Here is a 27451-nt window from a genome sequence, read left to right as displayed (position 1 = left end):
CCACAAAGTGCAGGGGGCGCTAAATCACAGCAACAGTTCCTACTGTCCCCAGTCACCAAGACATTGCGCGAAACGAAAACGGCCTCCTGCGTCCCCTCTCCATTTGCTATGCTCAAACGATGAACTGGGAGTGGGGTGCAGGAGAAGTGTATCCTCCCATATCCCACCCTCCATTTGCCATTTGGGGCTAGGGAGAGGATGGCGAAAGATGCTGTCAGAAGTCTTCTGACAGCATCCTTCTCTGTGCACTGTGTCTCTCCCCCCCTCCCCACGGATTGGCAGTGCTGGTTCCCGCTTTCCATACTGGAACGTCACAGAGAAAGATGTCTTTCTCTGTGATGTCCCGATATGGAAAGTGGGAACAGTTGGAGCTGGTTCATCTCTTGAATAACTTCATAAATTTATTCTGCTGTGGTCCTAAAATGACCAAATTATCCTATTTTTGATTAATATTGATCTGAAAACAGTTCAGAAACATTGCTTAGGGTGTACGTACCTTCTTATGAAACCTACATTTTGGAATATGAATTAATGATGTATTGCTCTTTTTATAGGGATAAAGGATTTCCTGGTCCACAGCTCAGTGTCTTAGCCGTTATGCTAGCTGTAATACTCTGACCAGTGAAGTTGGTGTTTAGTATGGAAACACATTTGTGTTCATCCTGCTGGCAAAGATTAGAAACATCTAATATTGTTGGGCAGAACACTTCTATGCATGTTTACTTGGGAGCAAATCATTCATTTTTCAGTGAGACTTGCTCCCAGGTAAGTGCACATAGGATTGCAGCCTAAAGATATAATCCTTTGCAAACCTACTAGGAATTAAATCCCATTGAACTCAGTGGGCCTGTTCAGACAACATGCTAAGCCATGGTTAGTCCGCTAACCTTTTGCAGTAAATGGTTAGTGAGCATGTTTAAACCATGGTTATGTAGCCACCATGATTAGGAATGGTTCACACAACATGCTCTGTCATGGTTCACACAACACGGTAAGCCATAATGTATACTTACTTGCATGCACATACAATCATTTGTAGTTTTTGTTAGTTAAGTGGATGATAATAAAATTAATTGTCCGTAAATAAATGGTGATCAGAAGATGAATTCAGAAGATCTATTGATGATTTGCAGTAAACACTCAAGGATTTTTGACTCTCCGTTGTTGAAAAATAGCAACAACTAAGAGCCCCCCCAAACACACACACACACACACACACACACACACACACACACACACACCCTAGGCTGCTGAAACAAGCTTGTGAGAAAAGCCCAAGTGTATTTTTGTATGAAATGTCTATGAGGCTCAGTTCTGATTTTGCAAAAAAAATCTTGGGCTAGCATGCTAAGAGGCACCCTGTTCTATGTCTGCTCTGTGCTACTATTTTGCTCATGGCTATGGTTGGTGGATATAAAACTGATCTGAAAAGGCTGAAGTCTGCCTGCCCTTGCATTAAATAGACCAATAATTTCTGATAATGTGTGCATTATTAATATTGAAGCTTTATACTCCAGTTGGCCACTACGTAAATTTAGAAGGTTTTTTTAAAGTCTTAAATTTAATGGCTAAGGAATCTGTGGGGAAATGGTTAACACATTATTGCATTTTAGATAATTGGTGTTGAACTTAGTTAAAAAGGCATATTCTGCAGTGCGTGATCATATCAGGATTGTGCCCCCACCCTCACCCTCTGTGCACACAACAGAGCCATCGCATATGTGCAGCCACTTGAAACTTCTTTGAAAGCAAGTGAAGCAAAAGTTTTGACCAGAGCTTGGGAGTATCATGCAAGAATAGATAGAAACGCCCATCTTCCACTGTTAACTTAAAGGTATAGATAGCAATGCACACCTGAATGAGCATTACATAATGGAAGCAAATGAGATTAGCATTGGAACTGGATGTGTAGATATCTCATGCTGGAATGAGGTGTAGTATGTAATTCCTTTCCTCTCTTGGAACATGTATTTTATAGTGTGATATGTATATTGGTCTGAAATGAGTATCATTTGCTTGTTTGAATATAGCTTTCATAGTGGAGGAGAGTGAGGTGGGCGAAGGGTGGGCGAAGCTGAGCCAGTGGAGTCACCATTACTTCAGACAGCTTGGCTTCACTGTGTGTGGAGCTTCCCTGACTGGGAAAGCTTATGTGGAGTGAAGCACCGTTATCTCAGATCACAATCGGAGATAACAGCGAGGCATCCTCTACCAGCTACCTCCCCAACTCCTGGTAGGGGCATGGTTTGGGGAGGGGGCAGGCTTGCAGGGGCTGAAGGGGCTGGGCTGGAGGTTCTGCACCTGTGTTTTACATAGCACTGTTTGTTTTTCCACAAATATTTATTGCCCATAGGATAACAATTTATTGCCAATAGTTGTTTGTTTAGATTGTTCACGTACCCAAATGATCATAGACCTGTTTGTGAGATACTTGTAATGAAATGCAAGAAGATTAGTTCTTTCTCTCTCATTCAGAGAAAATTTGAACCTAATAACTAATTATTCTTTCTTTCTTTTTTGTCTCTTTTGCAGGAATCAAGTACTGGAAATGTTTGATCATGCCTATAGTAATTACATGGTAAGTACAATGACCACATCATTATTTCTAATGTTATGTTGCTTCTAGCTGACTCAATCTGACAAATAATGGTTTGCTTCTAGCTGACTCAGTCTGACAAATAATGGTTTGCAGCCAGTTGGCAAATTAACATAGGAAACCATAGTTTGGAGTGGAATAGTAAAAAATATGGTTTGGTATGATGTCTGAATATTCTTTTTGGAAGGCTTACTCCATTGCTGGACACCTACAGTCTCGAGTGTTGAATAGATAGAAAATTAATGCAGACAAACAGCTGAAAAACTTAGTTTGCTTATGTATTTAGAAGCTCAGTCATGGTTTGAGTTCTAAACTATGGTTAGCAAAAGCCATGGTTTAATGTGGTCATGGAACAGAGTCATAGAATACAACAACCTTTTATGAGTTTGTCTTGGTGTGTTTCACTCCTGGGCTTTGAAACCTATGTTCGCTCCTGATGAAACCTGCACCTGCTTACCCAGAGCAAACAGCCATCTCTTGAGAGTTTTTTGTACGCACCTAATTCTCAGGTCTGTTAATTCTTTTCCTAAAAATGTGCTATAAAACATTAACCTCAGTAGCAATTTTAAAAACACATTGGAGTCCTTGACACATTAGGAATGCTATAATTTACCTCCTCGGAATCCTTGTGATGTAGATGATTACTGTTCATTTTACAGGTGGGAACTGTGGCAGAAAGAACAGTCTACCTCCCCAGCAAGGGTTGCTTAATACGTTAAGCCAGCCTTTCTCAACCTGGGGCGCTCCAGATGTGTTGGACTGCATCTCCCAGAATGCCCCAGCCAGGTGGCTGGGGCATTCTGGGAGTTGTAGTCCAACACATCTGGAGCGCCTCAGGTTGAGAAAGGCTGCGTTAAGCTATATTAAGTGCTCATATAGCATAACGTTGCCCAATACTGGACATTGTGAGCTAGGTTGTTCCTTGTTGAAATCTCATCCTACCCACAAATTCAGTAGCTATGTGCGCAAGCCACTGTTCTTTCTATTATGCTTCTGTCTCTTTGTATAAAGCACTGAAATTAACTGCGAAATACACAAGTAAATGTTTAATATTTTCTTGGTTATTAGCCTACTTGATCATATTTTGTAGGCCAAAACGACATTTCATGCCCATGTGTGATATTCATAAATGATACTCTATGGGTGTGTGTTTGTACTTGGAAATAAAATATACATTAAAATATATTTTTCATATGATGTGGGAATTAAGGAATCCAAGTCAAATACATGTAAATCTATTGTGTATGGAGAGTTTAGTACATTTTAAGATTGAATTTCTGTTGTGGGGGATACGTATTAAGCTGAGAGTGCAATTTTAATCTTTGTCCCTATTGACTGGAAATTTTTCTATGTTTGTAGCATGAAATCTTTCTGATATGAAGAAGTATAAATTGGCATATCCTGGAAGCTTTAAAGTCAAAAGGATGTATTCTTGCCACGTATACTAGGGCTTAATTAAACAAATTGTGTTTCTATGCTTGTTTAACTTGGCAAACAAGATAAGGGATTTCAGCTTTACTTGACAGTTAGATAATAAACATTTTACAGTTCCTTCAAAGTGCTGATATTTAAGGTATGTGATTTCCTATGCTTATAAAGGAATGTCCATTATATTTTGCTGTGTAATATTAGAAAGCTCTTCTGCCAGTAATTAAAAGTACCACTTACCATCAACCACCCTAAAAAGCTTGCACCAATGTAAGCTTTACTGCTGAGTTTCTACACATTTGTTTTAGTGCTTATAAGAAGAGCATGGTGTTCAGATGGCTGTGCAAAGCACTGTGGGTGCCTTCACCTACTTTTCCTCTGGTCTTTGGCTGTAAAAGTCCCTTATGTGACACACTTGTACTGGATAATGTGCTGACGAATACACAATGCTTTTAATAGGCATTAGTCCTTTGTCGCTTGTGAAGTAGTTCTGAAACAAGAACAGCTAGTGTCTATCTTTTTGTTCTTGAAAACCTATGAGACTTCTTGCAAATATGGAATCCTTTTTTTATATATAATTTTTATTAACACAATTAAAATACATCAACATCACATTAAAACAATCAATCGAAGAGAAAAAGAAAAAAGAAAAAATATTACATAAATTTGCTCAACTGTTAACATTTGTAATTTATCATTATTCATAATCAAACAATACAATAGCTCCCCTTCACCCTTTGGGATCTATTCGTGCTTCCAAAATCTCATTACTTCTTCTGGTGGTGGTTTTCCACTTCCCTTAGAGAACACATATACCAGGAACTGTTTCCAAATTCCCTCAAATTCATTCGTATTTGTTATGCCTCTTCTTACTTTTATATTACATGTCAATTTATCATTAATGGCAATATCCCAAATTTCCTTATACCATTCTTCAATAAGATAATCTCCTTGAACCTTCCAGTTCCTAGATATAATTAATCTCGCTGCTAGCAAATTTGTTATCAATTCTTTAATTTCTTTATTACACTTTAAATCTCCATATAATGATAGTAATGCCACAATAGGTGTCTCTTCAATCTCCATTCCAACAATTTCTTTTATCTCATTAAACACAATTTTTGTACATATTCGCATTCCCACCACATATGTAAATCCGTTCCTTTTTTCCCACAACCTCTCCAACAATTTGCTGAATACAGGTTATTTATTTTATTTAATCTCACTGGGGTTAGATACCACCTCCATATAATTTTATAATAATTTTCTTTAATTCTCACCGACATGTTTCTCAACACTCTTTGTCTTCATATTCCCTCCCAACTCTGTTGCCCTATCTGTACCATCAAATCTGTTTCCCAAACCATCTTCCCCATATTCTCTATCTCCCCCTTCCCAACCAATATTCTATATATTCCACTCGTTAAACCTTTTATACCTTTATTTTCTCCCTTTTCCTTTTCTTTTTTAACAATCAGCTCCTCAAATTTTGTCATTTCTCTACATTCACCATTATCTCTTAACCATTTCTTCGTCCATTGTTCCAATTGCCAATAATTTAACCAGGTTAAATTCTTCCCCTTTAACACCTCTTCTAATTTTTCACGAGTGTTCATCTCGCTTAACCAATTTTTTAATCTCATTCTATTTTTTTTCTCTATTAAGATTTTACTCAAACTATCCTTTAAATTTCCTGGGAAATTCCTTAACATTATCACAGGTATGGAATCCTGGCGTTGCAATCCTTTGCACACTTACCTGGACGTAAGCTTCATTTTAAAAAAAAGAAATGCATTTAAGGTTCATATTAATTCTACCTTATCTACACCTTTTGAGCAAGAAGAAGATGTTGCTTCAAGGCAGTACCCTCATAGTGAATTTAGTGTGCCTCACAGTTCGCAATTGTTTTTTAGGTAGGCAACTTCCAGATAAGTTACAAGTCCTTGAATGTGTGATTTATTAAAAGGCAGCTGCAGCAAATCCTGGGCTTTGCACACAAATACATCTATCTATCTTCAGCGGGCAAAAACTATCTCCACCTTTGCCAAAAGCACAGTTTACATGCTGACCTAGAACTGAAATTTGGCGTGATGGTTTTTAGGTTGATTTTGGGCAGGAAGCTGGCTTACTTGCCGTACAAAAACCAGCTCAAGGCACCAACTTCATACCCCTACATTGCAATTTTACTGGGCATTGATTTGCTTCAAATGGAACTATGGTTCTGTATTAATTTTGCAAGACCATCAATTCAGACAATATTCACCATCAAGAGGCTCAGAGCATATCACATCTTTCCTGTACATAATCTCAATGAAGAAGCATTGAAACTGCTGCTGAGTTTGCATTCTGCTCAGCTCTCTCTGTGATACGTTGCTAAGCTGCAGTCCCTGCCTGACCATCCAGTTAGAACTGTGTGTTTGTGCCCTGGTGGAAGACATTGTTTGCTGGCTAGAGTTTTCTGTTCCAGCCTTTTCTCTTAGACTTAAACTCCTTCTGCAGAAACTCAAGCTATTGTGTAACCATATTGCTATACTACTACTGCCTTCTCCACCCTCAGCCAGGCGGCTGCTTGGGATAAGCTACCCATTTTCCCAACTCCCATGAACTGAGAACTCCTGATACAATCAGCGATTTTCTTAGTAACATGAACTGAGAACTCCTGATACTATCAGTGATCTTCTTAGTAACATTGTTCACTGCACAATCCTTATGAATTGAATTTCATTAATGCATCCAAGTCGTGTGACAATGTATGTTGGAGTAGCATTTGTCCATAAGTACCTGACTGTAGCACAGGGGCTCTCAGGTTATCTGTGTTCACTACAGAATGTCTTGTAATCCTCACACTGAATAGCATTAAATAATTTGGAAAATATAAGTGCTATATTCTGAATCCCTTAGTTAATTGATGTCCTTAGATTCATTTATCTGTTTTCTGTTCTTTTATGGTTGGGGATTCTTCAGTTTTTTGGATACCAGGGCATGCAGGCAGAAAGGACAATAAACTGGCTGACCAGATTGCCAGGATGGCATCTCATTTTTTTTAAAAAATGTGCGACAGTTCCGTCAAGTGAGTTTACTCCATTTTAATCTGATGGACCAGTGTCAAGAGCTGTGGGACATTCAAGCAAACAATACTCTTCTTGCATTGAAACCGGCACTTTGATTGTGGTTCCATGCTTCACTTAAGAGCCTAAGGAAAGAAGTTGTCCTGACTTGGTTAAGGCTTGCGCAGCATTCCTACACATCAGTATCTATTGTGAGGAAGGCCTCACCCGTGTGCGTGGCTTGTAGTGTTCCCCTCAAGGTTAAACATGTTTTGCTGGAATGTTCATAATTTTTAAGTGCTCAAGAGGCTTTTCTACATATCTAATTCCCTGCTCCAAGCATAATCCCAGTTCTGGGTAACAATGTTGCTTTAAAAACTACTAGCTGTACCTGGCGTAACATACACCGTTGTAGCATATCTTAAAGTTTATTAATTAAATATCATCGCGGGGGCAGGGGCTGCCAATACAGAGCGCCGTCTGACAGACTTGGGGGGCAGGGAGGTCGGGGAGAGGGGGAGCAGGTGTCCCCCTCTCCCCAGGGTTCCTGTCAGCCTTGGACTGCTTGCCCAGCTTGCATGAGATTAGGCCCGGGCTCACAGCAGGCGAGCGGCCTCCCACCTGGCCACCAAGTGCCCCAGCCGTGCCTCGCTCATGCTCTGGACCGTGGCACTGCCCCCTTCGTGCGTGGGGGAGTGAAGAGGCAGAAAGGAGGGTAGGATTACCTTGGAAAGCCCAGAGGAGTCGGGCGAGGGGCTTAGCATCCTGTATCAGCTGACGTTACACATTGTTACTGTTGCTTAGCAACCTGTATCAGCTGAAGCCTGTACGGAAACATACCTAAGCGTTTTATATAGAGAGATATTTAGGTTCCTGAATGTTGGCTGTCTCTCTTTTAGACTTTTTGTACTATTGGGAACAAATCGCCGACAAAAGAACTTTTCTGTATTTGTAATAAAACCGTAATATGGCACAATGTACCCTTGCTATGACTTCAGCAGAAACTCCCGTATTTCAGTCTACTTGACTTGAACCTAATAACGAGGCCTTCCCAGGCTCATTTCACAAATGCAAAAATTGATGTAGCTCATAAGATTCAGGAAGTGAATCTTATGAGCTACATCATACCAGTTGAGCACAGAGAAGAACACTTTTACGCAAGGAGGTGAAGCTTTTTAAAGAAAATGATAGGGGGTGGTCAGACAAGACGTTTTCGTTACTCCATGCTTGTTTGTATATTCTTTTCTATGTTAAGTAAAGGCAATCATTATTGCATGCAATGCCAATTTGCTGCTTGTGAGACTTGATGCTGTGAATGCCTTTCAGTTTATTCTGAATAACTCCAGCTACAAGGTATGCAGAATGAGGCAAAAATCACAGTAGAAGCATATATGGGCCAAAGGATGCTAAATTGCAAACTGTTTTTCTCTTTCGTACTACCTAAACAGGGGTGTGTTTTCTACGTGGAAAACGATTATTGCCATTTAGCTAGTCAGATTTGTAATTCAGTCTAGTGAAAGAGCATGATGTTCCCACTCAGCTCTCTGTGATACTTTTCTTCTCATGATTATTGAAAGTCTGTTCTTCTTTAGTCCTTGCATTTGCAACAGGCTGGAACAACATGACCTAGCCTTCATAAATTTCAACATACTATCTACCCACCTCTTTGGTTTACCCATTTTGTTCTGTTGTTGTTTATTGCAATGAACAGGATCATGCCTATCCAGCTGATGAGCTCATGCCTTTAACTTGCCGTGGAAGAGTTCGGGGTCAAGAACCAAGTCGCGGGGATGTGGATGATGCCTTGGGAAAGTTAGTATATTGAAACAATCATACTGATATGAAACAGCACAGGCTTATAAACAACTCCTAGTGCGGTCTCCTGTGGCGAGTAAGATCCACCTGTAGGCATAGATTAAGAAGAATGTTACAAAAGCTAGTTTGTCTTTTAGGCTGCAAATGATTAACATAGGTATGTGTGTTCAAGTAGATTAGCAAAATGTGTGTGGGTTATTGGTGGGGCAGAATTAGTTACTTTGATCTTATTTCTAATTCATAGAAGCTGGTAATCCTATTCCAAAATACCACATTAATTGAGATCCATGAATTAACAATCTTGCAACCATTAGCAAATGTAGAATCATGTATCTACCCTTAGGGCTGCTGAGAGCGGGTTCGGGCCCTGGTGAAAAAAATTCTTTGGGGGCCCCAGCAAGGGCAAACTGGCTAAAAATCTTTAGTTGGCATGGCCCATGGGCATGAAGCTGTCATCCCCAGCTGGAGGAGGAAGGCCGCCTGAGGTCCAGGAGCTCCTACCCTGCCTGGCACCGTTGGGAGGCCTGCCAGTGCTACTCACTCCCCCTGCCTTGGGCAGGCCTGCTTGGCTGCTCACTCCCCCACCCTGCCCTCGATGACTGGCAGACCCCTGGAGGCAGCCTCCCCTGAGCCACATGGCTGGCTGGCTGCCTGGCAAGGGCCGTCCTCTGTGGCGAGAGATGTGCTGTGATTCCCACTGCACTCGGGCAGGGCAGGGCCCTTGGCCGCCTCTTCTCCCTTCATTCCCACTCCTGACCTCCAAGCGCTTCCAGGCACCTCCAAGCTATGCAATATAGTTGGTCCGTGGGACCCCTTCTGGACTGCCGGGCCCCAGTAAGTTGTACCAGCTTCCCCGCCCCCCTTTCATTGCCCCTGTGTGCCTTTTGGTAACACAGTAAACAGTACAGTATTAAAAAATTACACCCACATAAGATGCAACCTATCAGCCCCTTCTTTGCCATGGAAGGATTGCATAAACGGGGCATATTTGGGAGGGCATGAATGCACATAGGGCCTGGCTTTTGCTGAGCATTTTATGCACTGTGGAGCAAGGCTTTCTCCTGTATTCCACAGCTTGTAAAACCTATATTGTAGCGCCATGGGTGAATGCCACATGGGGTGGGGTGGGGGAATGGACAGATACTAAACTCTATTCCTGAATTGGGTATTTGGTCAGAGAGTTGAGAACACGTATACTGAAAGTTGTAGAATTTTGCACAAGAAAGTTGGAGGCAAGGGATTGTCAGAACCATTCTGAAAATCATTCTGGGGAGATTGGTGGGAATGCATGCTTATGGCATTGTACAATAAAAATATAAGAATGGCAAACAGCAGCTTACTTCCTCAGCTTATAAAAACTAGAAAGAGAAAGGAAGGAAGGTTTGGTTTTATGTATGCAGGTCCCTCTCACATGCTTGCAACAATACATGGTTCCTTTTCATGATAACCTCTCCATACTAGGATGCCCGTAATTTAGTAATCAGTGGCAAATATTTTACAGTGTTTCTAAGAAGATTGTAGCTGCTACAAGTATATTTAGTCCTAATTTTTGTGTGTGTGTTCTCTCCACCTCCAGGTTTTCATTGACACTAATTGATACGTTGGACACTCTTGTGGTAGGTTTAGTATCTTCTCACATGTTTCTTATAGTTGGAGTTCCATTTTTACAATTTTGTTTATAAGTTATTTAATGTTTGAGTATAACATGATAATCTTACTTAACAGAGGGCTTTAGTATAGAAATGCCCCCTTTTTTTAATAGAAAAAAAGCACTCTTATAGCTTGCATGTGTTATAGGTAAAAAGCTGGTTCTCTACTAATTTAAGAATTAGGAGCAGTCTTGGAGTAGCTGAAAGCATTTCTGCTGTGTGACTGGGCTAACTAGCTTGCTCTGCTTAGCTCTCGCGCCATCAGCTCTGCCAAACGGGAGCTCCTTGCTCTACTTGCATCATCTCTTTGCTTCAGCCATTTCATTTTGTCTTGTTGTGGCCATTTTTGTATGGTTGATTATTCAATGCATCTATGTTACAACTCAACCCACACTTATGGGGCTGGGGCTTCATGAAACTGCTGGAAGTGGGCTGGGTCGTAAATGGCATGATAAATATGAGTTGAGTTGCCAGCTAGGGATGTGGAAGGAACTGCGGGAGGAATTTGTGACGGTCCACCTTCTGGGACCTCTCTCCCCTTAGTTTTCCAGTTCTTCACCCACACTATGGGGGAATAATAAAAACTTACTTTATGGGCTTTTGTGCTGAAATTATAATTGTGGCTAAAAAGAACAATACATATCTTTCAAGGTTCCAGTCTACTTTCAAAGAAGATTTCAGAGTAAGATGCCTAACGGGATTGTGATTATTAGAAAATGATATTGAATCTTGTCCCTGAAGAATTTCTAATTGGAAAAATGGATATTCATTGATCTTTAATCTGCCAGAATAAGCTTTTTCCCCCTCTTGAATTGTACCTCTCCTTTGGAGTTTCAAAATATCTGGGTCCACTAGGCATCTCCTGGTGATTTCCAAAACGAATTTACTTGTGCTGCAAGACTTCAAAGGTGTTTAGTATTTAGGTGTTTTGTTAAATATGGCTTAGACCAGCGGTTCTCAACCTGTGGGTCGGGACACCTTTGGGGGTCGAATGACCCTTTCACAGGGGTCGCCTAAGACCATCGGAAAACACATATTTCCGATGGTCTTAGGAAACTGTATTGACTGAACTATGTCATGTATCATCTTTTGTATTATTAAAGCTATTGTTATGTATTATTTTCATTAGCAAACCATCCCATGACAATGGATCGTGTAGAGAAGAACGAAAATAATTTTATGGTTGGGGGTCACTACAACATGAGGAACTGTATTAAAGGGTCGCGGCATTAGGAAGGTTGAGAACCACTGGCTTAGACCCTTCTGCACCATAAAATTCTTAACCTGCTGACATATGTACTGTCACAGCCTGTTTTGAATTTAATGTGTTTTATTGTGCTATCATTTACTTTTAAAGAAATAAATAAAAAAAGCCTGTGATAGTTCCTCTAGTAGATTAGTTTTGTAGTGGTAGATCATACTGCTTACAGATTATTGTTGTTTTTCAGGTTTTAAATAAAACCAAAGAGTTTGATGAAGCTGTCAAAAAAGTGATTAGAGATGTTAATTTAGACAACGACATCGTAGTATCAGTGTTTGAAACTAACATAAGAGTCCTTGGGTAAGTTTTATGGCAGAGGAAAAGCATTGGAAGGTGGTCTTTCCGCATCCCCTAATCTGAGTTAAACATATCTGTTCCACAAGTGTTTAAGAATAACAGGAAGTCACAGTTCATAAAACAGTTTTGAATTCTGTTTTAGGACTTACATATATGTTGCATTTTTGTATCATTTATTTTAGGGTACATTTCAGTTTTATATTTGGCTGTATTTATCTCCAGTTTGCCCTATAAGTATCCATTTTGTGAAAGCTGGAATTATACTTATGGCTGTCAGTTAAATGTATATAATAGCCTCAGCCAGCAGTATTTGAAAAGTTACAAGTCTGGGCCAAAGTAATCCCAATTCTGTGTGATGAAATGTCATATTCTGTTATCTGTATAAACCATGCCAATACATACAATTTTCTCATTTAATGTACCTTCCCCCACCCCTCACTATTTTCTATAATTTATTCTGAATTTTCTTATTCTGCTGAGAGGCAAATAGCTATGCTGGTATTGAAGCCCACAATCGGCAACTATACATTTTACTTTGGCTTCTGGTATTTCAGCCAGGATTGCTACCAGCATTTAAGTATACCTTTGCCTAAGTACTGGCAGTCCTAAGTTAAAGCTGAGATACCATAAGTTGTGATGCTGGTTACCTGTTAAGATTGCTTTAAGGTGATTAGATAAATATATGGGGGACAAAACTATGAATCGGGCAGCATGATTCACAATACCAGTCACTGACTGGGTTTGGACAACACAATTGTCCATGGTAGACTAAATAGTCCACCGTTGACTATTGTGTTGTCGGTGAGGCAAAAAACACCCCACGGTTGGTTATTTTCTAGAAATAATCAACGGTATGCAGAGTTGATTATCTGCACAACCATTGATTATTGTGTCATCTGTCAAGCTCCGTGGATTATTTCCCCTGCCTATAGAGTCATGGGGCAAGAGCGACAGAAACCTCTGCTGCTCTTGCCCAGAGGGTCTCTATAGTCAGGGGAAATAATCCTGTCCTGGGAAGTGCTGGGGGAGCTGCCGATCATGCCCGTCCCTTGGTTGGGCACCACGATCCACGACTCCCCACGCACTTCCCAGGACAAGCACATGCCATTCCTGGGTGAGGCGCTGCCAATCATGGCACCCTGCATGTTCCCAGGGACGTGCACATCCCTTGCCCCCACCACAGAGGGAAAGTCCTGGCGACTGAGGACAAGGGGATGTTTGGAACTCCTGCTGCTGCTTGAGAGCAGCAGGCGCTCCAAGCGTCCCCCATCGCCAGGCACCACTGCTTTGCAGTGTAGGCAATTTGTTACTGTGCTGATGGCAGAGGAGACAGTGCCAGGAGAGAGTCTCCTGACATCGTCTCTATCCACCCTCAGCATAGCAACAAATGGGAACGGAGTGCTCCATGTTGCTGGCTCTGTCCCCATTTGTTTCGAGGCAGTGGCCAGAGAGAGCTGTCAGCGTCGAAAGAAATGGGAATGGAACCAACGATGTGGAGAGATTTCCTCCCAGGTGAGCCTGAGCACGACATGCAAATAATCATCCGTGGAGTGGACTGTAAGGACTGGGTTGGCTGTTTTCCGAATGTTACAGGGAAAAGCTGCAGGGAAAAACAGCAGTGGGAGAAGGCTATTGCTCTCCTGTCCTGCTTTGGTTCATTGTGGGAAATGGGATGTTGGACTACATATGCCTTTCATCTGATAAGAGCTCTTATGAGATTTTCAGGAACCTGCACTTTATATTGCAGTCTAAATTTTCTGCAATTCTGTGAAATAGCAGCGCTTACACAGCTGTGGTTATGTTAGTTCTCCAGTAGTGATTAGCATTAACTTCATTCTCAGTTTCTCAGCCGTTGTGTTATATTTGGTAACTGCTAGCCATAGCTTAAGGATTTGAAGCACTTTACAAGGTCACATATTCCCTCCACCACACCTTTCCCCTCCTTTGCACAAAATTTCCACCTTGTTCTTTTAGCCTGGTGTGTTGTTATGTCTGACCACGGCCTTCCGTAGATGTCGAAAATGCTGCTTAAACCCCTAATTCAGAACAAGAGGCTCTTGGTTCTTGAAACATTGCTTCTGCCCCAGCCCTTAAGCATTCCCATGTTTGACTCAATATTTTCATAAACTGAATGTAGCCCCTCATTTGTATTTTTGTTGTGCATTTAGTGGTCTTTTAGGCGGGCACTCAGTAGCGATCATGCTGAAAGAGAAAGGTGAAGACATGCAGTGGTACAATGGGGAACTTCTGCACATGGCAAAGAAGTTGGGCTACAAGCTTTTGCCAGCTTTTAACACCACTAGTGGTCTCCCATATCCAAGAGTAAGTATAATATGAACTAAGACTACCTTTGGTATAGTTCAGGGGTACAGAACGTCAGACCTGGAGGCCAGATCTGGCCATCTGGGGGTTCTCAGTCTAGCCCTCCAGGATTTTCCAGAAAGCCATTTACCCTCGCACATGCTTCAACCCCTTTCCCCCATTGGGTGGGTTCCCAGCATTTGAGCAGGCTCCCCCCCCCCCCCCAATTCTAAAAGGTTGAAAGGTTTCATTACCGTCAATAAGAACTTTATGCTAAAATACCTCCTTTTGGCTTTGGCACTGCCCACCGGCAGAATATGACCACACACACCCCGAGAGCTTCTCAGAAATTGAATTTGGCCCTTGAACTGAAAGAGGTTCTGCATCAGTTGTCGTTAGTTATAGGTAATTGATAGACCACGTAGTACTTCTACTTCCAATATGAGAACTTTATTCTATGTTGAGTTAGAGATAAATCCATATATTTGTGTACTGTTGACTAAAAGAACTCGAAACTCTTACAACTATTATGATCCCAGCCAACTGCATGGCTTAATTTATTTTAAAATATTTGTTTGCAATCATTTTTTTGTGCCCTTTATTGAATAATTTTCAAGTACTATGATCAAACGAAGCTGTATGTGCATGTTTGTGGAAAAATTAGGAACGCAACCAGAGTTTTCTGTGAACTTGATGTTCTCTCCACAGTAGGCTCAGCACTAAAAGAGGCAAACTGTTCTTAAATTCAAAACAACGTGGAGTTTAGCAATTGGAGTTGCTGTGGTGAGAACCTTTGACACAGCATGTACAGATCTCAGTTGCTTTGGTTTATGGACATGGTCTGTAACTGTTTTCTAGGATTACACAGGGTGGGCGATGTGCTTAGCACTGCAAGTCACTCCAAAATTTCATCCGGAAGAGTACTGCTAATGTTCACATTTGAGCCCCATTTTTGGCCAAAAGGTGGGAAATTAATTAATTAATTGCATAAAACATGCACAAGCATGCAAATGACTAGAAGTTGCTAGTAGATGCAATATATGTTATGTGATGTCAGTAAAGAAATGTTTCTAATACTTTACTAGTGCAGTTGTTTAGAAGTCTTTGTCAGAACCACTAGGTACTGGAGATCGATGTTTTTAAGGATCGGTGTTAACTTTGGAAGCTTGTATTGTTTTAAAGACAAATTGGTCCTGTTCAGACAACACGCTAAGCCAAATGGCTAGTGAGTGTGTTAAAACTATGGTTATGTAGCCGCCATGGTTAGGAATAGTTGACACGACACACTAAGCTATAATGTTTAGCTCAAAATGCTTAACCACCGTGGCTTAGTGTGCTGTCTGAACAGGGTCACTGTAATACAGAATCAAATTCCATTGTTTTTCACAATACTTACTAACTTTTCATGATATTTCATGTCCTTTGCTTTTAATTTCTGCTAGAACATAATACATTTTTTCTTGCCGTAGTGCAAAATGAACCTAAGTTCCATTGCTTGTTTTATTTAGTATCAGCTGTTGGTTTAATCTTGATTCATGAATACTTAACTCATGAGTTCATGCTCTGAATTAATCACAGTAAAAAAAAAAGGTTTGGGCACTTTTTCTTCTAGGTTAACTTAAAATTTGGTGTAAGGAGTCCAGAAGCTCGGACAGGAACAGAGACTGACACTTGTACGGCTTGTGCTGGTACCTTGATCCTGGAATTTGCTGCTCTGAGCCGTTTCACAGGGGCATCAGTATTTGAGGTGTGCTTAATAAGTTATGATTCATCATTTCACATGCAATTTGTAACTTTTATTAATGGAGTGTCTCTAATGTATGATTGCTAGATAGAATTAATTTCAACAATAGTATTTATGCTACTGAGCTGATAACTGAATCTATGATACCGGAAACTAGTAAATTCCTTCTCTGTATTTGGAGTCATAGTTTTAAATATTCTTCAAATTGTCTGTTTATAAATTGGATAACTGTAGCAAAATCATTAGTGCAGTCTTTGTCAGAACCACTAGGTACTGGAGATCGATGTTTTTAAGGATCAGTGTTAACTTTGGAAGCTTGTATTGTTTTAAAGACAAATTGGTCCTGTTCAGACAACACGCTAAGTCAAATGGCTAGTGAGTGTGTTAAAACTATGGTTATGTAGCCGCCATGGTTAGGAATAGTTGACACGACACACTAAGCTATAATGCTTAGCTCAAAATGCTTAACCACCGTGGCTTAGTGTGCTGTCTGAACTGTAGCAAAATCATTAGTGCAGTGTTTGTTACGCTAAACACCATGGCATGAACTTATTTTGTTGAACCTACAGATGGTGCAGTCCTCTGTGATGGTTGACTGTTAGTCTTTGTCTACCATAACCTGCTGTTATAAGCATGCATTTGCATAATTGGTGTGCATTGCACTTGCATCAAGGAAGAAGACTTCCAACACTTTAAGCTATTTCAGTAGCTTGTAGGTGAGTTTTAGTGTAACAGTTGCAAAGAGACTGCAGGAATCTCCCAAATCAAATCTCGCCTCAACATTATGGGAAACAAACAGAACAAACTTGAACTCTTAATACATGAAGGCAAATACGACTTGTTAGGTATAACTGAAACTAGGTGTGATGACTCCCATGACTGGAATACAGTAATTGAAGGATAAAACTTGTTCAAAATGAACAGAAGAAATAGAAAGGAAGGCGGAGTTGCACTATGTGTTAAAAATACTTGAGGATGAGCCTGGGAGCGCCATCGAGAGCATCTCGATTAAAATAAATGGGGCAAGCAAAAAAAGGAACACATTAGTCAACCACCCAATCAAGGAAAAGATGAGGATGAAACTTTTGAAAAGCAAATTACCAGTGTTTCAAGGAAATCCAATGTAGTAGTAATGGGGGACTTCAGTTATGCCAATATCTGTTGGGAGACAAAATCTACCAAAAGTGGCCCCTCCCAAGAAATTCCTGACATGTATGGCTGATAACGTTATCCTACAGAAAGTAGAGGAAGGAACTAGAGGATCAGCTGTCTTTGATTTGATACTGATCGATAGAGATGACTTAGTGGATAAAATGGCATTTACGGGAACTCTGGAGGAAAGTGACCATGTCATACTTGAGTTCTTGATTTTAAAGGAAGCAAAAGCTAAGTGAAGCCATACGCGTACTCTGGATTTCAGGAAAGCCGATTTCAATAAACTCAGAATTATGATAAGTAAGGTCCCATGGCAAGTGACCCTAATGAGAAAAGGAGTCTAAGATGGGTGGGAGTTTTTAAAAAAGTAAATTTTAAAAGCACAATTACAAACAATTCCAACAAGGAAAAAAGATAGAAGACAACAGAAGAAACCAGTGTGGCTCCACAAAAAGCTTAGAGATGACCTGAAAAGAAAAAAAGGATACATATAGGAAGTGGAAGACCAGGCTACAAAAGAAGAGTACAGACAGCTAGCACAGAAGTGCTGGAATGGCATCAGGAAAGCTAAAGCTGAGAATGAACTGAGACTAGCAAGGGATGCTAAAAGTAATAAAAAGGCTTTCTTCAAATACATGAATAGTAAAAAACAAGAGGAAAGAAATGGTGGTTCAACTGCTTAATGAGGATGGAAAATTGATAACAGATGACAAAGAAAAGGCCAAAGTGTTCAATCCCTACTTTTGCTCAGTCTTCTCCCAAAAGCGCCCCCCCTCCCGGCAAAAGTGAAGTTCAAGCTGAAGGGGCAGGATTGCAGCTTCAGATTGATAAACAAATGGTCAAGGAACACCTCATTTCTTTGAACAAGTTCAGATCTCCAGGGCCCGATGAACTGCATCCTACAGTAATAAATGAGCTAGCAGAAGAACTCTCAGAACCACTGTCGTTATTTTTGAAAAAACATGGAAGATGGGTGAAGTGCTGGACAACTGAAGGAGGGCTAATGTTGTCCCTATCTTCAAAAAGGGCAAAAAAGAGGAACCTGGGAACTACAGACTAGGTAGTCTGACATCCATTCCTGGGAAATTTTTGGAGCAGATTATAAAGCAGATTAATCTGTAAGCACCTTGAAAACAGTGCAGTGATTACTAGAAGACAGTGTGGATTTGTCGAGAACAAATTCTGTCGGACTAATTTGATCTCATTTTTTGATCAGGTAACCTCCCTTGTGGACTGTGGGGATGCTGTGGACATAATATATGTTGACTTCAACCAAGCTTTTGACAAAGTGCCCCTTGACATTCTAAAACTAACTATAAATGAGCTAGGTGGAACAACTATTAGGTGGCTCCACAGTTGGCTATAGAATCAAACTCAAAGAGTGCTTATCCATGGTACCTTCTCAAACTGGGGGAAGGTAACGAGCGGGGTACCACAGGGCTCAGTCCTGGGTCCAGTGCTCTTCAATATTTTTATTAATAATTTGGACGAGGAGGTGCAGGGAATGCTTATCAGATTTGCAGATGACACAAAATTGGGCGGGATAGCTAATACCCTGGAAGACAGAAACAAACTTTAAAGTGATCTTGATAGGCTGGAGCGCTGGGCTGAAAACAACAGAATGAAATTTAATAGGGATAAATGCCAAGTTCTACATTTAGGAAATAGAAACCAAATGCACAGTTACAAGATGGGGGATACTTGGCTCAGCAATACTACAAACGAGAAGGATCTTGGAATTGTTGTAGATCACAAGCTGAATATGAGCCAACAGTGCGATATGGCTGCAAGAAAGGCAAATGCTATTTTGGGCTGCATTAATAGAAGTATAGCTTCCAAATCACGTGAGGTACTGGTTCCTCTCCATTCAGCCCTGGTTAGGCCTCATCTAGAGTATTGTGTCCAGTTCTGGGCTCCACAATTCAAGAAGGATGCAGACAAGCTGGAGCGTGTTCAGAGGTGGGCAACGAGGATGATCAGGGGTCTGGAAACAAAACCCTATGAAGAGAGACTGAAAGAACTGGGCATGTTTAGCCCAGAGAAGAGAAGATTGAGGGGAGACATGATAGCAACTCTTCAAATACTTGAAAGGTTGTCACACAGAGGAGGGCCAGGATCTCTTCTCAATCATCTCAGAGTGCAGTAATGGGCTCAAGTTACAGGAAGCCCAATTCCGGCTGGACATCAGGAAAAACTTCCTGACTGTTAGAGCAGCCACACTAGAGGCCTTCAAGAGGCAGCTGGACAGCCATCTGTCAGGGATGCTTTAAGGTGGATTCCTACATTGAGCAGTGGGTTGGACTCGATGGCCTTGTAGGCCCCTTCCAACTCTAATATTTTATGAATATCTGAAGTTGTCTTAAATTAGTCATTGTCTCTATTAAGTTAGCCCCCATTATTAACTTTGCCCATGGGATTTTTTTGCAACCTATCACTAGTTGAGTATAATTTGAACTTGCAAGTGTGTCCTAAGGCAGCCTTTTTAAATACTTAGCTAGTTTCATGTGGGAACTTCTGGGCCCTTGAATGTTGTAGGACTGCTACTTCTGCCATCCTTGAACTTTGGCCATGCTGGCGGGAGGTTGGAGTCTGGCAATATCTGGAGGACTGCTGGTTGTCTACCTCTTTGCCACTGCTAAGAATTGCATTAATCTAATTAAGTTCTTTCTCATTGTAGATATGATTCTAAGTCTTAATTTTAATGTGGAAGATTCTTGAGAGTTCCTTAATGTTAAAAACAGGGTAAAGTTAAAACACAAGTTGTCTGCATCTGTTTTTCAACATAACCATTTGGAGTTACCGTTTTTGTAGTTAAATGTAATTTAACTTTGTTACAGGAATATGCACGGAAGGCACTTGATTTTCTTTGGGAAAAAAGGCAACGCAGCAGCAATTTAGTTGGAGTCACTATTAATATTCACACGGGTGACTGGGTCCGCAAAGGTATGAAGCTATGGTCTCTGGCTCTTGCAGGAATCAAAATATGTTGTAAAGCATCTTTGAGGGACTAGAGTTCTTTCATGCTGAAATGTCTAGGTCCATCTGCCTCACCCGGTGGTACAAAAGACCTAGCATTCGTCATGATACAACTTAGTGAATAAGTATTTAACATTAAACATGTATGTTAAGGGTTACAGCTATCCATGAGTGCTCCCAGCTGTTGCTCTGGAATCCCTTTGGTTGAGGAAGTACAAATAAGAGATGGATTGTATATGCAGACGGATAGAGGCATTTTATGCAGGAGGAGTTGAAACCTAGATTGCATGCTACGAGAGTCTTGTCTTCAATTATGTAGATGTTTTAAGAGAGAATATATTGCACTGGGTCAGTCCATCTTCCCACAGTCTCTCTTATTTGTTTATATGTTTTTTGGCTACATTTGGTTTACTGTATCTGTTTGAGTTTGCATGTCAAGATAAGCCACCTTGAAAACAAACCATGGTGGCTTCCTTAATCCATTGCTAACCCATGCTGCTGTCATCAGACAGTCAGGCACTTTATGGTTTGGCCATGATTTGTTTCCCCTTGATCTTCCCGGCAGGTATCTGAGTCCTTTGCACAGCAACTTTTTAAAAAGAGTTCAACATTATTAAATCTGTTCTGTTTTCTAACTTTCTAGAATTACATGCAAATTTAGTTGGGGAGAGAGATAAATAATTTTTGTTCACTAGTTCATCTGAATGTGCACTCATCTCCTGAAAAGTGAAAAAAGGAGTAAAAATAAGCACAAATCCGCATTTTCATATTTTAGCTTATGGGGGAAATGTGTATTTTTAGACACTGTTTTCCCCCATGACTACATTGCATACAATTCCAGAAATTGTAAAAAAGAGGCATGCAAATTAGGAAATTTGGGTAAATTTGTGCAGATTTTACAGTCGGGCGCTCCACAATTTCCACAATTCACCTGTTCATGCAGAGCAAGCAGCAAACGTGAATCAAGCACGCAGGTGTTGCTGCGATGTTGCTAGCCATATGTTAGGCTGGCAAGTGAAGTAGTCAGATTTTCCTGCCACTTTTTCCAAGCGACTCTTTTGGCACAACCCATAGGGTTGGTTTCACATGTAGGAACGAGCCACTCTGAAAACAAGCTTCCCCAAGCAACCCAACAGCAAGCCATGAGTTCTCAGGGAGACTTGTGTGTGGTTAATAAACCATGCCAAAAACTTCGTACTGGGTTTGAATGTCATGACAAGCCACGGTGAGACAATAAGGCTGGGTTGTCGTGTTGCGCAAACCAGGTCACAGACTTGTTTCACAGGAATGAAAACTAGCTGTGAAATCGCTCTTAATTATATAACACCATTTTTATCTTGTTCTTAGATAGTGGTGTTGGAGCAGGAATAGATTCCTATTACGAATATTTATTAAAGGCCTATGTCTTGCTTGGAGATGACAGTTTTTTGGAAAGATTTAACACAGTAAGTAGAGCTAATATTTCTCTTTCCATTCCTATATACATTCAATGATGTATGATAAGAATTGTATAGAACCTTGTATCTGTTGCTATTCACTTGTTATTGCAAACCTGAAATAGTTGCATGGTGTTACCGCCTAACGAAGTGCAATTGTTTGTTTGTTCAATATATTTGTTTGGCATTTGAATTAATCTACCCCCAGACATTAGTAAATCCATAGTAAAGACTATAAAAGGATTTCCTTTGAATGTAATTGATGTATTTGTCTAATAATACTGTTACTAATCTTAAAGTGACTTAGCTGGTTTTAGCAATATCCAACTAATATAGCTACCTTGCTGGGGTGAAAAACACCCTTTTAGCTGAAATGTGGCTTTGTTCAACAAACTATGAATGTAGCAGCTTTAAAATTCTTGAACTAATTTCAACATAAAGTGTGTGTCTTAAAATTGGATAGAGCCTTGTGTGGCACAGAGTGGTAAGCGACAGTTACTGCAGCCGAAACTCTCCCCACGGCCTGAGTTCGATCCCAGCGGAAGCTGGTTCTCAGGCAGCCAGCTCGGGTCGACTCAGCCTTCCATCCTTCTGAGGTTGGTAAAATGAGTACCCAGCTAGCTGGGGGGAAAGTAACTGCGACTGGGGAAGGCAATGGCAAACCACCCCGCTACAAAGTCTGCCAAGAAAACATCAGTGAAAGCAGGCGTCCCTCTAGGAGTCAGTAATGACTCAAGTGCTTTGCACGAGAGGTTCCTTTCCTTTCCTAAAATTGGATGACCTATTGACAGACCAATCATTGGAGGGAGAATGCAAAGTAGACAAACTACCTTTTCCTATGCCCTGATAGGTGGAAGGTGACGGGAGGGGGGACTTTTCATCTTTCCTGCACACATGCAGGACCCCTTGTTGGCCTTCCCCTCTGCCCCCAATCCCACTAATTCCAAGGAGAGGGAAATGAATTATACCAGAACATAAGAAGAGCCGCGCTGGATCACACCAAGGGTCCATCTAGTCCAGCATTCTGTTCACACAGTGGCCAAGCAGCTGCCCATGGGAAACCCACAAGCAGGCCATGGGGTTAGCAGCACCCCACCCCCCTGCCAAGTCCCCACCAAGACATAAGCATACTGTCTCTGATACTGGAGATGGCGTATAACCATCAGGAGGACTAGTAGCAATTTAGCCGTCTCTTCTAGCCGCTTGTCTTTTAAGGCCATCCAAATTGATAGCCATCACTACATCTTGTGATAACACCAGCTCCGTGGCCAGAGTAGTTTTACGAGGGCTTTGGATCCCACAGATCTAGTCTTTCTCTCTCCTGCCCCCGCCCCCCGGCATCCTTTTTGTCCACTCCAAGGTCAGAGGCAAGGGCTGTGGAGGTTTCCATACTTCTCAGTAGAGAGGCTTCTGAGGGGAGAGAGGGAGTTTTGTTCTGTGGCCTCTGGGATGCCCTCCCAAGGTCAGTAGGGTTGCAACCTCAGGGGGACTATCTAGCACAGTTATGCTAGAGACAGAACAGCTCATTTCCGCAATATGTGGCTCAAAACTTGAACCATCATGAATAGAGGCCAAAGCTATTAATGCATGTGATGTGGAGCAGGGAGAGCCGTTGCAGAATTGGGGTCTGGAAAGTTCTTCCCTCTTCTCCTAACTGCAGCTAAGGAATACATTAGGACTAGCATTAGCGACAAATAAGCCTAATGAGCAGCTTCATCCCCCCCCCACGATTGCAGTAGCGTTTGCAATATTGTGTGAGTGGGGCCCAAGTGCACAGGTCCTTCTCCCTCTCCCCTCAGAGCTGGACAACGGCTGGTTGGATATACGTGATTTATGTAGCTCACGAGTTCCAGGGTAGAATGAAACCACAGAAGAGCAGGAAACCTGGTTAGCCTGAAGCACAATGTCAGTGCTGTGAGTTGTGGTTAAGGTGTGTGAGGGGGAATTCTCTGTGTGGGGAGGGAGGGGATGATCCTGTGACTATCAGCCATTATTTCTATCCAAGCCCCTAGTCTTTTAAAATTTTGTTCTGCCTTATTGTGGAATTTCAGTTGGTTTTACCGCTTTGTGTTGAATTTAAGTCAATAGCAAAGACACATTAATGTACTTCTTAAGTTCTGTTCCTTTGTGTATTTGTTCAATGTTCTTCTAGTTTGCAAGTTATTTAAGGACAGTGTTGTGGGTCACTGCTAAACCAGAAGTAGCTGTCACGGTGCAGAGAAGTTATTTCTTTTGAGGCCTCTAAGTCTACATTCAGTTCAGTGTGTTTTGATGCTATAGATTTAACATAGGAAATGAATTTGGTATTCATGGTGAATGTGAACTCACAGGAGTCTGATGTTTTCCAGCATTATGATGCCATAATGAGATACATTAGCCAGCCACCTCTTCTGCTTGATGTGCACATACACAAACCAATGCTCAATGCTCGGACGTGGATGGACTCACTGCTAGCATTTTTTCCAGGATTGCAGGTAAGTTTGTTTTAAAATGTGCAGACTTGTAACCGTTCCATCCAATGATGGATGTTCTTTCAAAATCATATGGCTCTGGGACTAAACGAGAAGTATTTTTAAAGCCCCAGTAAACGTTTAGGTTGCTGTCATTATATAAAATAGTAAAGAGTGACCAATGTATTCAGTGTAAGGTTTTGATCTTGAAACATAGTGCTATGGAAAACTAGTTGGGTGGGTTAGGGAAAAATAGTCTTTTACCTTTGCTTTCCCTCCTTGTTGTAATTAACACTTTGGCAATATTCTGCAAATTAGATTTTTGGAAGCTACATTTCCTTCAAGCCCACACTAACTCAGAGCATATTATTCTTTTTCATTTTAATATTATAATGCATGTGAGACACCTGATATCAGTTCATATTGGCATAGTCAAGTAATAGCCTAACTCAGCCTCCTCTGGTGATCTCCAGATGTATTGGACTACAATTCCTGGCATCCTTTCTCTTGCCTCTAATAACCCACACCCTGCACAGTCCTCCAAAATTAAATTCTGACTAGAATATTATTGAATACTTCCAGATTTGGGTGTCTGTCTGTGTCCTGGTCTTCCCTTTCTCCATAAATAGTCACTTCCAAATTTGTAGTATTTGATACCGTCGTTCTATTTATGATGTGCCTAAAATTACAAGGCACTGTGAAATAAATAAATAAATAAATAAATAAACCTTTTTGATACATAGGGTTGGATCCAACTCTAGTGCCAGCAGATGTCTACTCACGTGATAGGACTTAAGCTGATGTGGTTGGACTTCCTGTTCTCTCTTGCCCCCACCCCCTGTCTGCACTCCAAATCTGCTCTGGAGGATCCCCCACCCCTCTGGATCTGATTTGTTCAGTGTGCAGGAGGCTTAAGAGGGGAGGGGGAAATCCATTTCGCCAGCTGTTCTCTTCTGCTGGTGGAATGACACCATTGGATAGAACGCATAGTATCTGATTCTCTCCTATAAGTGGTTTATTTTTAAAATTGGTGTGCTTTGAAAAACTAGCTATTTTCAAAAATAGACATGCATTTTGTTAGCCAACAAAAAAAGGCTGACACGTTGATCTGTATACCTGATTGGTCTTGGAAAAATATCTGGTTTGGCATTTAATATTTTCAGAAAATTACTTTCTTTATAGCAAAATTTCAATTAATAGTAATAGTTTCGTTACATTAAGAATGTAAATATATGGTCTATTTGACAGACCAGTCCAAATGTATTTAAGGACTGGAATTATCAGTTTTTAGCAGGAGGATAGGCATGGGTCCTTCAATAGGATTACTCTGTCTTTTGCTTGACTTTCTTCTTGCACTTCCATTTTACACTCAAAGGTTTCTTTGTCATATGCCCTGAGCTTTATAAGGAGAAGAAGCATTAGACAAGATATGTCACTATCTGACAGAAAATTATCATCTTGACATGATCTTGCGTGGACACAATGCAAATGTTAGCTTTTCTCTTTGGATTCTAGGTGCTGAAAGGTGATATTAGGCCAGCTATAGAAACACATGAGATGCTGTATCAGGTGATAAAAAAGCATAACTTCCTTCCTGAGGTAAGCCAGTTGACATATATTACAAATTCATTATTATTTGGGGAAGATTAATATCAGGAACCCTTTTACTTGAGAATTTGTGGTCCAGTGAATAGCGTTAGGCTAAGACTTTGGAGGTCATGGCTTAGCCATAGACTTAAGAGAGCTATGACTTAAGAGAGTGTTGCCTTAAGAGAACTTTGCAGACTGCATTGATTCCAAATCTGTAAGACAGGAAGAATAATTACTTCTTCTAAAGTGGTTGCATTCAGAGTGATGTAGGGAAGATAATAATTTAATACTTTTTATCTTTCCCCCTTTTCTCATTTAGGCTTTCACAACAGATTTCCGGGTTCATTGGGCACAGCATCCTTTACGGCCGGAATTTGCAGAAAGCACCTATTTCTTGTACAAGGTAAGATCATCTTCAAATTCAAGGCATATTAAACCCTAGAAAATAAGATAGAGATTAACACCTTTAAAAGGTTATGGATTTGAAGTATCTTTCATACAAATTATATAGAATTTGTTACTTGTGGTGGTGGTGATGGCCTGTAACTTAAATGACTTTGTTAAAAGGCCTACTAAGAACTATGAACCATAATAGCTAAATCTAACCTTCACATTTAGAGGTAGAATTCTACCAGAAACTGGGGGCAAACAGCAATGAATGGTATCTTCACCTAAACTTCACCGGCCATCTGATTGCTCCCATTTGGCAAAGAATGCTATACTTTTTACTGAGCACAGCAGGCATGTTCTTGTTCTGGAATTCCTACATTAGGTCTAAGTGGGATGAGACCTTCCTACTCGTGGCCAAGAGTATTACTTACACATAACCGATCAATTCATCTAATTGCTTGAAATATTTCTGCAAAGAAACAGGAACCGCTTAAAAATCTTGATGGAGTTAAGTACAAAGTTTCATAGAAATTGGAAACACATCTTCCCTGAATCTTCTTGGATTTTTCCACTTATTCTCTTTAACAGTATTAGTTGCATTAATACGGTGAGCTTGTCCTTTCAATCAAGTTAGTACATTTTTAAGGATTCATATGACTTTAGATCAAAGACTTTTTAAAAAGTGCCTGGAGATCATTAATATTGTAAATGTAATGTATTAATATGCCGTTTATCTTCAGAAATAAATGCAAAACCTTTACCTTTAAAAATAGGCTACTGGAGATCCTTACTACCTAGAAGTAGGTAAAACACTAATTGAGAACTTAAATAAATATGCACGAGTACCTTGTGGATTTGCTGCTATGAAAGATGTTCGTACTGGAAGTCATGAAGACAGGTAACAAACTGAAAAATCGTTTTAAAGCCTTGAAATTAAATGTTTGCAAAATCTAATTTAAAATTTTAATGACTGAAGTTTGTTGCTGATCAACCAAAATTTGGAACACACAGGTATAATTCAATGCTAATGAGATTTCTTTAGAGTACTAAACTTCACTGTTTATTACCTAGCTGTTGCTAAAGTAACGAGCACTTTCTGTTTATCTTATTAAAAATGAAATCACCATTTAAGTAAAGACAATACTTTAGAAAATGGAGTAGCATAAAAACAACGGCTTGAGTCCAAAGAACCAGGAGCCGGAAGAGAAAATGTATTAGTGCAGTTCTATGAACTCTTGTACAAGCTTAGCAGAAGACTTGCTGTACTTACATGCATTTGGAATGTGTGACAGTATGAAAAACATATAGTCTCTAGT

General features: G+C 40.6%; 1 protein-coding gene across 2 annotated transcripts in view; it reads left to right on the top strand.

The window, feature by feature from the left end:
* EDEM3 (ER degradation enhancing alpha-mannosidase like protein 3) overlaps window positions 1-27451 on the top strand; it is a 50223-nt gene that overhangs the window by 4726 nt on the left and 18046 nt on the right. For both annotated transcript variants that reach the window (XM_063134705.1, XM_063134712.1), the window contains exons 2-13: window positions 2533-2578; window positions 8783-8883; window positions 10463-10502; window positions 11984-12096; window positions 14262-14415; window positions 16007-16141; window positions 20131-20236; window positions 21617-21714; window positions 24054-24179; window positions 25671-25754; window positions 26065-26148; window positions 26909-27033. In XM_063134705.1, the coding sequence (XP_062990775.1) occupies window positions 2533-2578; window positions 8783-8883; window positions 10463-10502; window positions 11984-12096; window positions 14262-14415; window positions 16007-16141; window positions 20131-20236; window positions 21617-21714; window positions 24054-24179; window positions 25671-25754; window positions 26065-26148; window positions 26909-27033 (1212 nt within the window). The remainder of the gene's footprint in view (window positions 1-2532; window positions 2579-8782; window positions 8884-10462; window positions 10503-11983; window positions 12097-14261; window positions 14416-16006; window positions 16142-20130; window positions 20237-21616; window positions 21715-24053; window positions 24180-25670; window positions 25755-26064; window positions 26149-26908; window positions 27034-27451) is intronic.

This window comes from Elgaria multicarinata, chromosome 1 (assembly GCF_023053635.1).
Source record: "Elgaria multicarinata webbii isolate HBS135686 ecotype San Diego chromosome 1, rElgMul1.1.pri, whole genome shotgun sequence".
In the NCBI taxonomy this organism is placed as follows: domain Eukaryota; kingdom Metazoa; phylum Chordata; class Lepidosauria; order Squamata; family Anguidae; genus Elgaria; species Elgaria multicarinata.
This window is presented reverse-complemented; position numbering and strand designations above follow the sequence as displayed.